Source organism: Ranitomeya variabilis, chromosome 6, assembly GCF_051348905.1.
Source record: "Ranitomeya variabilis isolate aRanVar5 chromosome 6, aRanVar5.hap1, whole genome shotgun sequence".
Taxonomy (NCBI): Eukaryota; Metazoa; Chordata; class Amphibia; order Anura; family Dendrobatidae; genus Ranitomeya; species Ranitomeya variabilis.
Genome location: NC_135237.1, coordinates 343,148,422 through 343,163,110, shown reverse-complemented (window position 1 = coordinate 343,163,110; position 14,689 = coordinate 343,148,422). Strand labels below are relative to the sequence as shown.

The following is a 14,689-nucleotide window of genomic DNA, read 5'->3' as shown; positions in this document are numbered from 1 at the left end:
CAAAGAGGGGAACAGGCTGCCACAAGAGGTGGTGAGTTCTCCTTCAATGGAAGTCTTCAAACAGAGGCTGGACAGACATTTTCTGAGATGGTTTAGTGACTACTGCATTGAGCCGGGGGGGTTGGACACGATGACCCTGGAGGTCCATTCCAACTAACATTCTACGATTCTATGACTTGAACCTAATAAGGTTTGATCGCTTATAATATACACTGAAAGTGCATGCAATCTACAAATAAATTGCAGTTCTCCTATGAAGCGCAGCCACTGTCTGAGTTTCATAGGAAAAAATACAGTATAATGGCAGTTATGAGGCCTTAAGCAGATCCCTGGCTGCCATGGTATCGCATCTGTTCCCAGCAATTGGGTCATTTAATGTCAGATTAACAGCGGCATTTAAAAAGGTAGCTCTGGTAACTGCAGCTACCGGTACATTCAAGCTATGCAATACAGCCAGCATCTGCCAGTTATGAAGCAGAGCCAGCTCCTGAGCTAGCTTCATAAAATCCTTAGAGACCTATGACGTACAATTTCATTATAGGTCACTAAGGGGTCAATGAATATATGAACACAACTGCTACGACTAAAAATGTAAAATACTTGGTACGTATTTTGAACAAGATGTATTTGCCAAGGTTACCAGATTGGTCTTTAACCCCCGTAGCTTTTTTCGGTTTTGTTTTTTTTGTTTTTTGCTCCCCTTCTTCTCAGCCATAACTTTTTTATTTTTCCGTCAATATGGCCGTGTGAGGGCTTGATTTTTGCAGGATGAGTTGTACATTTGAATGACACCATTGGTTTTACCATGCCGTGTACTAGAAAACAAGAAAAAAAATTCCAAGTGCGGTGAAATTGCAAAAAAAGTGCAATCCCACACTTGTTTTTTGTTTAGCTTTTTTACTAGGGTCACTAAATGCTAAAACTGACCTGCCAATAAGATTCTCCAGGTCATTGCGAGTTCATAAACAACAAATATGTCTAGGTTATTTTTCATCTAAGTTGTGAAAAAAAATTCCAAACTTTGTTAAAAAGAATATACAAATAAATTGCACCATTTTTCAATACCTGTAGCGTCTGTAGCATTTTTTGTGATCTCGGGTTGGGTGAGGGCTTATTTTTTGCTATTTTAATGATATCATTTTGTTGCAGATAAAATCTTTTGCTCACCCGTTATTGCATTTTTTTTTTTTTTAAATTCTTTATTTAAGTTTTCAAATAACGTAAACAAAATATCAAAACATTCGTGCTCACAAGATACATCTCCATTGTATATAGACATAAAAGAAACATGAAACACTGAAAACAACAGGAGTCCAGTGCAGATATAGCTTGAAGTAGACAAGTGAGCATAAACAACATAGATGAAACTGGTTCGGGCCTGGAAAAGATAGCCTAAAATTGGATTATTAAACATATAGAATATGTTAAGGCCACAGGGTGTGACGGTAGGAAGTTTTCGTAAGCATTTTATTTATTTCTAGAAGTGAAGAAGGACATGAGGCTCATATAGAAGGTAAGTCAGTCAAGAAGGCAAAACAGTCAAGGTGGTGGGCACGGTCATGGCGTAGCATCCCAGAACCCCGGGAAGTAGAGAGGGAGGGGGGGGAAGAAGTCATTTAACAATGAATGTCTATACAGGTGAATATGGGTTCATGGGGGGAGTCATGGGGAGGGGCGGCCATGTCTGTCCGGATGGGATGAAAATTCAATCCAGGGAAGCCAAGTTATGAAACTTCTCGTGAGAACGAGATTCCCAACTAGAAAGTTCTTCCAGACGAAATAAATCTTGGACCATTAAGGTCCATTCTTTCAGTGTTGGGGAAGCTGGTTGCCTCCAATGTGTAGAAATCAAATGTTTGGCAGCTGCTACTAGTATGGGAAGCAGCTCATGTTTCCCTGGATTAAAAGTTGTGGAAGGGAGGGAAAGCAATACATCTTGGGGAGTCAGGTCTCGCGACATTAGGCCCATGATGTGAAGAGATTTATTGATGTCAGTCCAGAATTGTGCTAGTTCCGGGCAGGACCAAAAGATATGCAGAAGAGTCCCCGTAGATTGGTAGCATCTCCAGCATAATGGGGAGTCCGTTAGTCCAAAGTGGAAAAGTCGCTCTGGGGTTCTGTACCACCTAGAAAGAATTTTAAACGCGTTCTCTTGTAATAAAATACATCTAGAAAACCCGTGGGAGTTGGCAAGTATTTGTTTAGTTTCTCGGGGGGATAGTGTAATTTTTAATTCCGTCTCCCAGGAAGAGAGATAAAGTGGTTTAAATTGGTTTGGGGGTTTTAAGAGATTAGCGTATAACTTAGAAACTAACCTAGTAATTGGCGATTTCAGCCTGATCAGAAATTCTAGCCATAACCAGTCCGGGGGTTGTTTCTCTATTGATTTGAGTTTTGACATGACATATCGAATATGGTTTTTCTGAAGAAGGTTGGAGGGTTGTTTAGTCGCGTTAGACGGCCAATTGTCAGTGCAATGTATCTGTTTGGACAGAAATTGAGAAATTGTAACATTAGGCAGGGAATCCCAAAGTCCGAAGGCATCTACATAGTTAGGATCTGTTAGCCAGGGAGTAACTTTGAGCGGAATATTATCGAGAAAATGGTACAATGGAGGGCGATTTGGGATAGGGGTACGTCTAATAGATAAGGTGTTAAAAAGTATGTCGTCAAATTTTTGTTGCGGGGGTATGGTAGACGTCCAGATATACCGATCAGCCCCTTTACCCAAAAGGGCCTGCTCGAGTTGCGTGTTTAGGTTTTCCAGGTTAGGTTTAACTAAGTTTATCCATCTAGCAAGGTGGATTGCTTTGTGATAGGTGCGAAAATCAGGCAAGCCGAGACCACCCTCACCTTTGGGTAAAGAGAGGATTTTTAGAGGAATTCTGGCTTTTTTGTGTTTCCACACAAGTTGAGAGATCAATTGGTTAATTGAAAGGAAAAAAGAGTTAGGAAGGGTTATAGGGACCATAGTCATGATGTAGAAAATTTTAGGAAAGATGTAGGATTTTATAACATTTATCCTACCTATCCAAGATAGATATGGAAGGTCATACTTTTTTAAGTCTATTTGTAGGTTGGCTAAGAGGGGAATGTAGTTATACTTATAAAGGGAGGAAGGGTCAGTCGTTAAGTAGATTCCAAGGTATTTTAATTTATCTACAGGCCAATTAAAGGGGGTGTCTTTTTTTAATATTGAGACATCAATGGAGCTTGCTGAGATATTTAAAGCTTCTGACTTATTCATATTTTTTTCAAGCTAGAAATCTCACCAAATTCTTCAAATAGTGACACAAGTCTGGGGAAAGATGAACTTGGGTTAGTGGTTAGAATTAGGAGATCATCAGCGAAAGCAGCCACCTTAACCTCTGTCTCGCCCACCTTAAGGCCTTTAATATCAGTGTCTTGCCTTATTCTTTCCATCAGGGTTTCCATAACCACTATAAAAAGGGAAGGGGAGAGAGGACAGCCCTGTCTGGTTCCATTACGTATTTTAAAAGGTTCCGAGAAGATCCCGTTCACCCCGACTAGCAGATGGGTCCACATAAAGGGACCCGTTATTGCATTTTAAAGCAATGTTGCGGCGACCAAAAAAACAATTTTGGCGTTTTGACTTCTCTTTTCTTCTCGCTATGCCATTTAGCGATCGGATTAATCTTTTTTTATTGATTGGGCGATTCTGAATGCAACGATACTAAATATGTGCATGTTTGATTTTAATTTTACTGTTTTATTTTGAATGGGGCGAAAGGGGGGTGATTTGAATTTTTATTTTTTACTTTATTTTTAAAATTTTTTTTTTTTTTCACTTTTGGCATGCTTTAATAACCTCCATAAGAGCCTAGGAAGCTGCAACAACCCAATCGGCTCAGCTACACTATAGGCGACTATCAGTTCGCCTATATGTACCTGAATTACTCATTTGCTATGAGCGCCGTCCACTGGGTGGCGCTCACAGCAAGCTGGCAGTGACAATCATAGAGGTCTCCAGGAGACCTCTGGTTGCCATGCCAACCCACATGCCAAGCGCTTGTTAAATGACATCATTTGACAGTGGCATTAACGGGTTAATAGCCGAGGGTGGATCGTGATTCCACCCGAGGCTGTTCCAGGCACATGTCAGCTGTTCAAAACAGCTGATATGTCATGGGGAAAGATGTGGGCTCACCGCTGGAGCCCGCATTAAAGGGAGGGAGTCCGACAGCAGCGTACTATTACACCCGATGTCGGAAAGGGGTTAACCACTTTATCCCCATGCCTGTTTTTATCATCATGACTAGGTCAAATTTTATCATTCTGACCAGTGTTACTTTATGTGGTAGAAACTCTGGAACACTAACGGATGCCACCGATTTGGAGAATGTTTTTTCGTAACATATTTTACTTCATGATGGTGGTAAAATTTGTTTGATGTGACTTACATTTATTTGTGAAAAAAAAAAAAAAATTGGTGAAAATTTAGCAATTTTCAAACTTCTAATTTTTACGACCTTAAACCAGGGAGTTACCAGTTATTTCTCGTTTTTACAGCAAAATTTACAAAATGTTTTTTTTTTTTTTTTTTTTTTAGGGACCACATCACATTTGAAGCTAGTTTAGGAGTCAGTATCACAGAAAATACCCAAAAGTGATGCCATTCTAGAAACTGCACCACTCAAGGTGCTCAAAACCACATTCAAGTTTATTAACCCTTTAGGTGTTTCGCAGGAACTGATGGAATACAGAAAAGATAAATGAACATTTAACTTTTTCACCAAAATTTTACTTGAGACCCTTTTTTTTTTTCACCAGGATAACAGGAAAAAATGGACCCCAAAATGTGTTGTGCAATTTCTCCTTAGCATGCCGATGCCCCATATGTGAGGGAAAACCACTGTTTATGTGCACGGCAAAGCTCGGAAGGGAAGGAGAGCCATTTGACTTTTTGAATGTAAAATTTGCTGGAATAATTAGCGGACGCCATGTCTTGTTTGAAGAGCCCCCTAATGTGCCTAAAAAGTGGAAACCCCCTACAAGTTACACCATTTTGGAAACTAGACCCTCAGGGAACTTATCTACCCCCGACCTCCTGTCTCTTCCCCATTATCCCTCTGCACCAGTCTGTCATTGTAAATGGCCATATTGATGGATTAATACAAAAAGTTATGGCTCTTGGAAGAAGGGGAGGAAAAAAAAATGGCCAAGACGTGAAGGTTTTAATGTGTGGGGTTTTGATTTTTCAGCTTGTTTTTTTGCAACCCTGTTGACTACTTGCAATAAAAAACAAAACAAAAAAAAACAACTTTTGATGGCTCTGTGATCAAGCCTCAATTTTTTTTAGCAGCTTCCAGAGTTCTGCATCTCCCAAAAACTTATTTTTTTACTTTTCACAGTCAGTTAACGCCCTTTTGGGCTGAAGAAAGCAAGCTGCCCGCTAATTCTGCACACCGTGATAAGGGCTGTTGTATCCTTAGGTCACACGCAACCTCATTACACAAATACACATCACCTGATCTGTTTCATCCAATAAGTATTGCAGTTTATACAGCTTGGGGATGGAAAATCTGCATAAAAATGGTTATCTGATCAAACACTCACTGTCTAATAAATGAGCACTCAGAGTAAGTTTAGAACACCCATTTTATGCCATCACAAAATGAAAAAAACTATGCAGTTTCTGTATCAATACAAATTAACAAAAAAAAAAAAAAATTAACTATAGACTCGTTGGCGCGTGCAAAATTTTCGCACATTAGTTGTCGGGGGCGCAGGTAATTTGAGGAAAATTAAGCTGGTGAAATGTAAATGTATTTAATGAGATGATGAACACAGAGGTATGTGTGTCACTGATATATATATTATAGAGGCAGAGGCGAGAAACGGCGGAGCAGACCAGCGAAGACAGCGGAAACGGAGACATGTTGCATGGACACGGAAATATTAAAGGTTCCAGCACAGGAGATGGTGTTGAATTTGACTGAACATGTATTGACACCGACCCATTTATCTTTGTTATCTAAAGGCCTGAATTACAGTATGCCAGAAACCTTTGATCTGACCGAGTTTAAGATCGATTTGTTTAAATCAACAAGAAAGATCCATCTTTTTAAAAATTTTGCAAATAAAAATGTCACTAATACTGTATCTGAAGGAGAGATTCCCTGCAAAATTGGCCCTTTAGGTTTTATGGCAGGTACAGGGGCTCTGGTCGATATGAGGGAAGATGCTGAATTGTTAGTGGGATTGACAGATGAGGTGACTAGACACGACAGTGAGGAAGTTGGAATTTCAGCACCCTTTAGTGGAGGAATTTCCTCCAAATTTATGCCTATGGTGTCTCCGGGTAATATGGTCCATTTATTTGAAGCACAAGTCATAAAAGATGTGGAAGCATTATTATACCATAAAGCTGCCAATAACATCACGGCAGGAGAGGAAAAGGTGTTGCAGGAGATTATGTCCTGGGAGGACACCGTGGTCAGGGCGGCCGACAAGGGAGGCAAAATAGTGTTACTCCCCAAAGATTATTACATTACTGAGGCTAAAAGACAATTATCTGACAACACGGTGTATAAATTATTACCTAGGAATCCTTTACAGAAATTTAAGGGTGAACTAACATCATATCTGAGGAGATATGTGGAGCTGGGAACGATTTCGCAGAAGAAGGCGGAGAGATTGCTACCGGGGTTCCCCACCAGACCCCACTGGTATCATATTCCGAAAATCCACAAGTCCATCCATTATCCCCCGGGACGCCCGATCGTATCTGGGATAGGATCGCTCACTGAGCCCCTGTCCCAGTATATTGATTGGTTGCTGCGCCCGATGTTGAGAAACATTCCGTCCTATTTAAAAGATACTAATTCCTTTCTGAAAAGTATACGGGATTTTAACTGGCAGGAAGGTTTCTCCCTTGCGTCGATAGACGTGGAGAGCTTGTATACCAGGATCCCTCAGGACATAGGTGTGGATATTATTAGGACTATTTTGAATACCACCGATAAAAGTGAAAACTTTATCAATTTCATTTGTGAAGGTTTAAATTTTGTGCTCACTCACAATTGTTTTACCTTTTTGGATAAATGGTATTTGCAACAGGAGGGGACTGCGATGGGGACCCCGGTGGCATGCACTTTTGCGAATTTGTTCCTTGGTCTATTTGAAGAAAGATATGTGTACTCTGAGAGCAATAATTACCTGCAACATATTAAATATTTTCGTCGTTTTGTGGACGATATAGTCTTAATTTGGGACGGTCCACAGACAGCCTTTCAGGACTTTGTGACGCACCTTAATCGAACTAACGACCTCAATATGACTTTCACGTCCGTGTTTGGGGGAGAACGTCTGGAGTTCTTAGACGTCCTCGTAGAGATCAAAGAAGGGAGTGTTTGTACTTCCCTGTACCGTAAGCCGGTGTCGGCTAATACTTTGATGCACTACAATAGTTATCACCCCGCACACACCAAACGGGCGTTACCATACAGTCAATTTTTAAGAGTCAGTAGGGTCAATAATACAGAGGAAGGATTTACCCGTCAGACTGGTGAGATGATGGGTCGATTTAGGGAGAGAGGTTACCCGGAGAGACTTTTGACATCAGCCCTGGATAGGGTGCATAATGAAAGAATCATACAATCTAGTGTCAAATCATCGTCCCCTCGGAGACAGATTAATAATAGGAGGTTCAATTTCTGTTTTAAGTTCAGCAGTATGGACCAGCAGATCAGGCTGGCCATAAAAAAGAACTGGCATCTGCTGGAGAGGGACAAAGATTTGGTCGAGGTGGCTGCTAGAGGGCCCATTATAGCGAATAGGAGAAGTATTAGGTTACGGGATAAATTGGTGAGAAACCGCATTACTCAACCTAATGTCAACTGGCTTAAGGGGGCTTCCCCTAGGGGGAATTTCAAGTGTGGCCACTGTGCGTATTGTCAACAGCACTTAATTGATCGCTGCCTCAGAATAGGAGCGGTATCACACGTAGTCAAAGACTTTATTACATGCAAAACGGATCATGTTGTGTATGTCATATTTTGTACTTGTAGATTTTTTTACATCGGTAAAACCATTCGCCCGATGTATGTTCGTTTTCGTGAGCATTGCAGATCTGTAGCGTCGGGTAAAGGAGTTCCACGGTTTATCACCCATATGAGAGAAATACATGGTGGCAGAACAGATTGCCTTACCTTTGCTGGCATTGAAAGGGTGGTTCTACCGATCCAAGGAGGCGATCTGGATAACCTGTTGCTGAGATGTGAAGCCAGGTGGATACTGCGCAGCAATGCAATGGGTCCGCTTGGCTTCAATGACAGGGTTGATATGTCCATCTTCCTATAGAGGGCACTGTAGTGCTCGGTCGGATGTATTGAAGTATGTGTCGGCTTTGTAGGCATGTTGTATTTGGTAAGCTTATCTGTTTATTCTCTTTCAGAATGGAAAGTCACCCCTTGTTTACACTTGTATTCCGTTAAGCCTGTTTACCAACAATTGCTATTGTTTTTAAATGTGTGTTTTTAATACGTGTTCATTGTATCGGCCCGGTTTGTGGGAGGGTTTTAGTAGTGGGGTGTGTCAGAATAGCACACTATATCCGCTGCTGGCCCCATACACAAATTGACCCGTAGAAGCGCAGGACCGTGCGAAACGGCCGTCGTCGTACTCCTCTGCTCACACGGGCTGAGGCCCCCTCTCTCTCCCCCGGCCACATTGGTTCTCTGGATGCAGTTTTGCAAATAAAGGAATAATTTTAATGAAGACGGGTGAGTGCCCTCATTATTCGTTCTTGCAAGATAATTTGGATTAAGTGATTGTATTCCCTGAAGGAGCACCTGAAGTCTTCTAAAGTACGGCATAGTAGGACACATGTTCTTGATTTCCACTGAGGAGCCAGAACACAATAAGACAGTGCCGCCTGATTCTTTGTTTCTTTTAGATATAGATATATATATATATATATATATACACACACACATATACACACACATATACACACACATATACAGTGGGGCAAAAAAGTATTTAGTCAGTCAGCAATAGTGCAAGTTCCACCACTTAAAAAGATGAGAGGCGTCTGTAATTTCCATCATAGGTAGACCTCAACTATGGGAGACAAACTGAGAAAAAAAAAAAATCCAGAAAATCACATTGTCTGTTTTTTTTATCATTTTATTTGCATATTATGGTGGAAAATAAGTATTTGGTCAGAAACAAAATTTCATCTCAATACTTTGTAATATATCCTTTGTTGGCAATGACAGAGGTCAAACGTTTTCTGTAAGTCTTCACAAGGTTGCCACACACTGTTGTTGGTATGTTGGCCCATTCCTCCATGCAGATATCCTCTAGAGCAGTGATGTTTTTGGCTTTTCGCTTGGCAACATGGACTTTCAACTCCCTCCAAAGGTTTTCTATAGGGTTGAGATCTGGAGACTGGCTAGGCCACTCCAGGACCTTGAAATGCTTCTTACGAAGCCACTCCTTCGTTGCCCTGGCGGTGTGCTTTGGATCATTGTCATGTTGAAAGACCCAGCCACGTTTCATCTTCAATGCCCTTGCTGATGGAAGGAGGTTTGCACTCAAAATCTCACGATACATGGCCCCATTCATTCTTTCATGTACCCGGATCAGTCGTCCTGGTCCCTTTGCAGAGAAACAGCCCCAAAGCATGATGTTTCCACCACCATGCTTTACAGTAGGTATGGTGTTTGATGGATGCAACTCAGTATTCTTTTTCCTCCAAACACGACAAGTTGTGTTTCTACCAAACAGTTCCAGTTTGGTTTCATCAGACCATAGGACATTCTCCCAAAACTCCTCTGGATCATCCAAATGCTCTCTAGCAAACTTCAGACGGGCCCGGACATGTACTGGCTTAAGCAGTGGGACACGGTTGGCACTGCAGGATCTGAGTCCATGGTGGCGTAGTGTGTTACTTATGGTAGGCCTTGTTACATTGGTCCCAGCTCTCTGCAGTTCATTCACTAGGTCCCCCCGCGTGGTTCTGGGATTTTTGCTCACGGTTCTTGTGATCATTCTGACCCCACGGGGTGGGATTTTGCGTGGAGCCCCAGATCGAGGGAGATTATCAGTGGTCTTGAATGTCTTCCATTTTCTAATTATTGCTCCCACTGTTGATTTCTTCACTCCAAGCTGGTTGGCTATTGCAGATTCAGTCTTCCCAGCCTGGTGCAGGGCTACAATTTTGTTTCTGGTGTCCTTTGACAGCTCTTTGGTCTTCACCATAGTGGAGTTTGGAGTCAGACTGTTTGAGGGTGTGCACAGGTGTCTTTTTATACTGATAACAAGTTTAAACAGGTGCCATTACTACAGGTAATGAGTGGAGGAAAGAGGAGACTCTTAAAGAAGAAGTTACAGGTCTGTGAGAGCCAGAAATCTTGATTGTTTGTTTGACCAAATACTTATTTTCCACCATAATATGCAAATAAAATGATAAAAAAACAGACAATGTGATTTTCTGGATTTTTTTTTCTCAGTTTGTCTCCCATAGTTGAGGTCTACCTATGATGTAAATTACAGACGCCTCTCATCTTTTTAAGTGGTGGAACTTGCACTATTGCCGACTGACTAAATACTTTTTTGCCCCACTGTGTGTATATAATATATATATATATATATTATATTATATCAGTGACACACATACTTCTCTGTGTTCATCATCTCAATTACCTGCGCCCCCGACAACTAATGTGCGAAAGTTTTGCACGCGCCAATGAGTATATAGTAAAAAAAAAAAAATTTGTGGAAATATCATAAATTGAGTACCATCATGTATTGTAAATCAATCAGGAGCCAAATCTGACATTTATTTGGTTCAGGTTTTTCTTCTATTCTTCATGTGATTGGATAATGCATGAAGATTATAGTAACTGTAGTGTTTCAGCTGTATTTTGCAAGGCTGCTAAAGATGGCAAATTCTTATAAATCACAGAACATATATTTCAAAATGGAAAGAAAAATATTTGTTACCATCAGTGTCTTTTTAAGGCTGGCAGTAAATCTTTCAAAAGAGGCGATGAAGCTGCAGTCGGTCATGTCCGATTCACAAGTGTCTAAGTGAAAAACTTCATCGTCTAGGTCAGCTGAAGGATTGCCTGTATAGATATTAAAACAGAGGTTACTTTTGTGAATGCATCATTCACAGGGACTAAAAAAAGTTATTATTTATGTATTAGCATAATAGCATTGGAGTCAACATCTTCCAGCACAGGACTGGGTAATTATTTTTATTTAAAAAGGCCACAATACTAAAGTTGTCATTCTTGTTTCAACAAACATTGTGCAAAAATAGTACAAGGAAATATAGGCAGCTTCAAAATATAGATCAAAAAGAGAAATCTACTTTACTTTAATCCCCACTTATGAGCCAGCCCCAGTCTGAAATCATAATTCACTAGCAAAAATATGTTTTGCTGAAAAAAAAAGATTTACTGCCAGCTCACTGAGCTATCAAATTACTGTATGAGAAGTAAGAAGCACGTACACGAAATTGGATTAGGTAAAGACACAAACTAGAAAGCAACTACATCTTAAGTTGGATTCACAGCCACACTGCTCAATGTTTCTGCATAATGTTATACATGCTGCTACTAAATTTTCAACATGTGCTACAAAAAGACAGGAAACCAGGAATCGCTGATGTCACTAGGTGCCTCACTTAAGAGGACAATCTACTCCCAACAGGGTTCAACTTGCACATCCATCTAAAATGTCCATGTACTGTGATTTTGTTTTCCCCAGATAGCACTCTGACCCATAAAAATCACAGATCTGAGTGCAAAATCTGTGTAACTTAGAACATGTCCTATTCTGATCTTCAGATCAGTCAAGGATCTGTGAAACATACATACAAATTGGAATAATTAAAATTTGCTTCCATAGCTCACAGTTCTGTTACTTTGGGATCAAATGTAATACAATAATTTGCCCTTCCAGGAGTATTTTTATTGGCTAGGCAGCAAACACTTCCAGGTGTCCACAGCATATCAAGACCATGTTTAGATTTTCCATTGTCATTTGGTAAATTCCGTAAGAACAGGGATAGCTGCTGGGAGACTAGAACAAACTTATCAGTCAGTCTTTACAGCCAAGCATAGGATGTACGCAAACTCATAGATCCTCCTTTCAGCAGGGAGTTTTTCTCACCAGAACTGAATAGTTTACGTGGCTTTAAAATAATTGCAGGCGGCTTTTCATCGCTTGTGCGCTTTCTTTTCTTTGAATCCTCAACTTTGCCTGAATGATGCCGCTCTCGTATAAGCTCTAGCATGATACAAAAGAGAAACAATCATGTTACATTGTGAAATATAAGAGCTTAAACAATGTAGTAATGACAATAGAGGATACACACTGTATACAACGTATTACTATGAACGCAGTGTTGTATGACCAACATAGTGGGCACTACATGCACAGTGTAACATTTCTATGTCATATGGAGCAGAGTGGTTAGTCAAACTCTGGCAGCCGATTTCCTATCGAGTCCATCATTTCCTTCCATAGCTCTAAGTTGGGGCTCATTTAGACGTCCATTTTTCACGTACGAGTTCTGCTAGTCATTTTTGTGATCCAAGTTGTGTGAGTTTTTCATGTATTGTGAGATAAAGGGTGGATTTTTTTTTTTAAATCAAAGTGAAAAAAAATGGACATCTACAGTATCTCACAAAAGTGAATATACCCCTCACATTTTTCTAAATATTTTATTCCATCTTTCCATGGGACAACACTGAAGATATGACACTTTGATGCAATATACAGTAGTCAGTGTAGAGCTAGTATAACAGTGTGAATTTGGTGTGCTCTCTAAATAACTCAACAGCCGTTAATGTCTAAACCGCTGGGAACAAAAGTGAGTACACTCCTAAGTGAAAATGGCCAATTTGTGCTCATAGTGTCAATATTTTGTGTGGCCACCATTATTTTTAATCACTGCTTTAACTCTCGGATACGAGTTTCACAGGTTGCCACTGGAATCCTCTTCCACTCCTCCATGATGACATCACGGAGCTGGTGGAGGTCAGAGACTTTGTGCTCCTCCATACACTTAGGTCTGGAGACATGCTTGGCAAGTCAAGCACCTTTACCCTCAATTTCTTTAGCAATGCAGTTGTCGTCTTGGAGGATTTTGGTGTCTTTCTGTTGGAATACTGCCCTGCGGCCCAGTTTCCAAAGGTAGGAGATCATGCTCTGCTTCAGTATGTCCCAGTACATGTTGGCATTGAGGCCACGTGCAAACGTTGCGGATTTTTCCGGACTGATTTTGGTAAATCCTCAGGTAAACCCCACTGCGGATTACCTGCGGAATTACCGTGGATTTACCGAGTTTTTTTGGCGGATTTTGTGAGGATTCAACCTGCGGTTTTACATCTGAGGATTCCTATTATGGAGCAGGTGTAAACCGCTGAGGAATCCGCACAAAGAATTGACATGCTACGTTTTCTTCCGCAGCATGTGGACTGCGGATTTTGTTTTCCATAGGTTTACATGGTACTGTAAATAAGTTGTAGCTCCCCACAGCTGGGCGTGCTCATGCAGCCCTAAACCATGACCCTCCCACCACCATGCTTGACTGTAGGCAAGACACACTTGTCTTTGTAGTCCTCACCTGGTTGCTGCCACACACGCTTGACACCATCTGAACCAAATAGGTTTATCTTTGGTGTCATCAGACAACAGGACATGGTTTCAGTAATTCAAGTCCTTAATCTGCTTGCCTTCAGCAAAATGCTTGTGGGTTTTCATGTTCATCATCTTTAGAAGATGCTTCCTTCTGGGACGACACCCATGCAGACCACTTTGATGCAGTATGTGGCGTATGGTTTGAGCACTGACAAGCTGACCCCCCCACCACCCCTTTGACATCTGCAGCAATGCTGGTAGCACTCATATGTCTATTATGACAGGACAACCTCTGGATATGATGCCGAGCACATGCACTCAACTTCTGCTGTCAGCCATAACAAGATCTGTTCCGATTGGAACCTGTCTTGCTAAACCGCTGTATGGTCTGGGCCACCGTCCTGCTGCTCAGTTTCAGGGTGTTGCCAATCTTCTTATAACCTAGACCATCTTTATGTAGAGCAACAATTCTTTTTTTCAGATCCTCAAAGATTTCATTGCCAATAGGTGACATATTGAACTTACAGTGATCAGTATGAGTGTGTGAGTGATGACCCCAAATGTTACACACCTGATCTCCATTCACACCTAAGACCATGTAACATTAGTCACATGACACTGGGGAGAGAAAATGGCTAATTTGGGCACAAGGTGGCCATTTTCACTTAGGTGTGTACTCACTTTTGTTGCCAAGGATTTATACATTAATGGCTGTGTGTTGAGTTATTTAGAGAGCACATCAAATTTACACTGTTATACACCGCGTTAGATGAGCTGCCCTAACGCCACCATCCACCACTGGATCCGGCTGAACTGGACTATAAATCGCATACTACTACTAACAGTGACACAGGAACTTACTCCATAACAGAGGCTGGATTACCCCACGGTGGCTAAATGATGTCTCATTATTAGCAATTTTGCCTGTTACAAACTACACTTGAGTAGTCGGTATACTGAAGGTGGTCAGGTCTTGGCTGAAACAATTATGTTGGACTGCAGCAAATTTTTATTTTCTTCATCCATCCATATGAGTTTACTGCCAATTTCTCTTGCTCATTATAGACCC

General features: G+C 41.0%; 1 protein-coding gene across 1 annotated transcript in view; it reads right to left on the bottom strand.

Annotated features, from left to right (window-relative positions):
* Positions 1-14,689, bottom strand: part of SYCP2L (synaptonemal complex protein 2 like) — a 221,342-nt gene that overhangs the window by 19,741 nt on the left and 186,912 nt on the right. Inside the window, exons 28-29 of the mRNA XM_077269880.1 lie at positions 12,148-12,264; positions 10,972-11,096 (exon numbers count right to left, since the gene is read on the bottom strand). Of these exons, the coding sequence (XP_077125995.1) occupies positions 10,972-11,096; positions 12,148-12,264 (242 nt within the window). The remainder of the gene's footprint in view (positions 1-10,971; positions 11,097-12,147; positions 12,265-14,689) is intronic.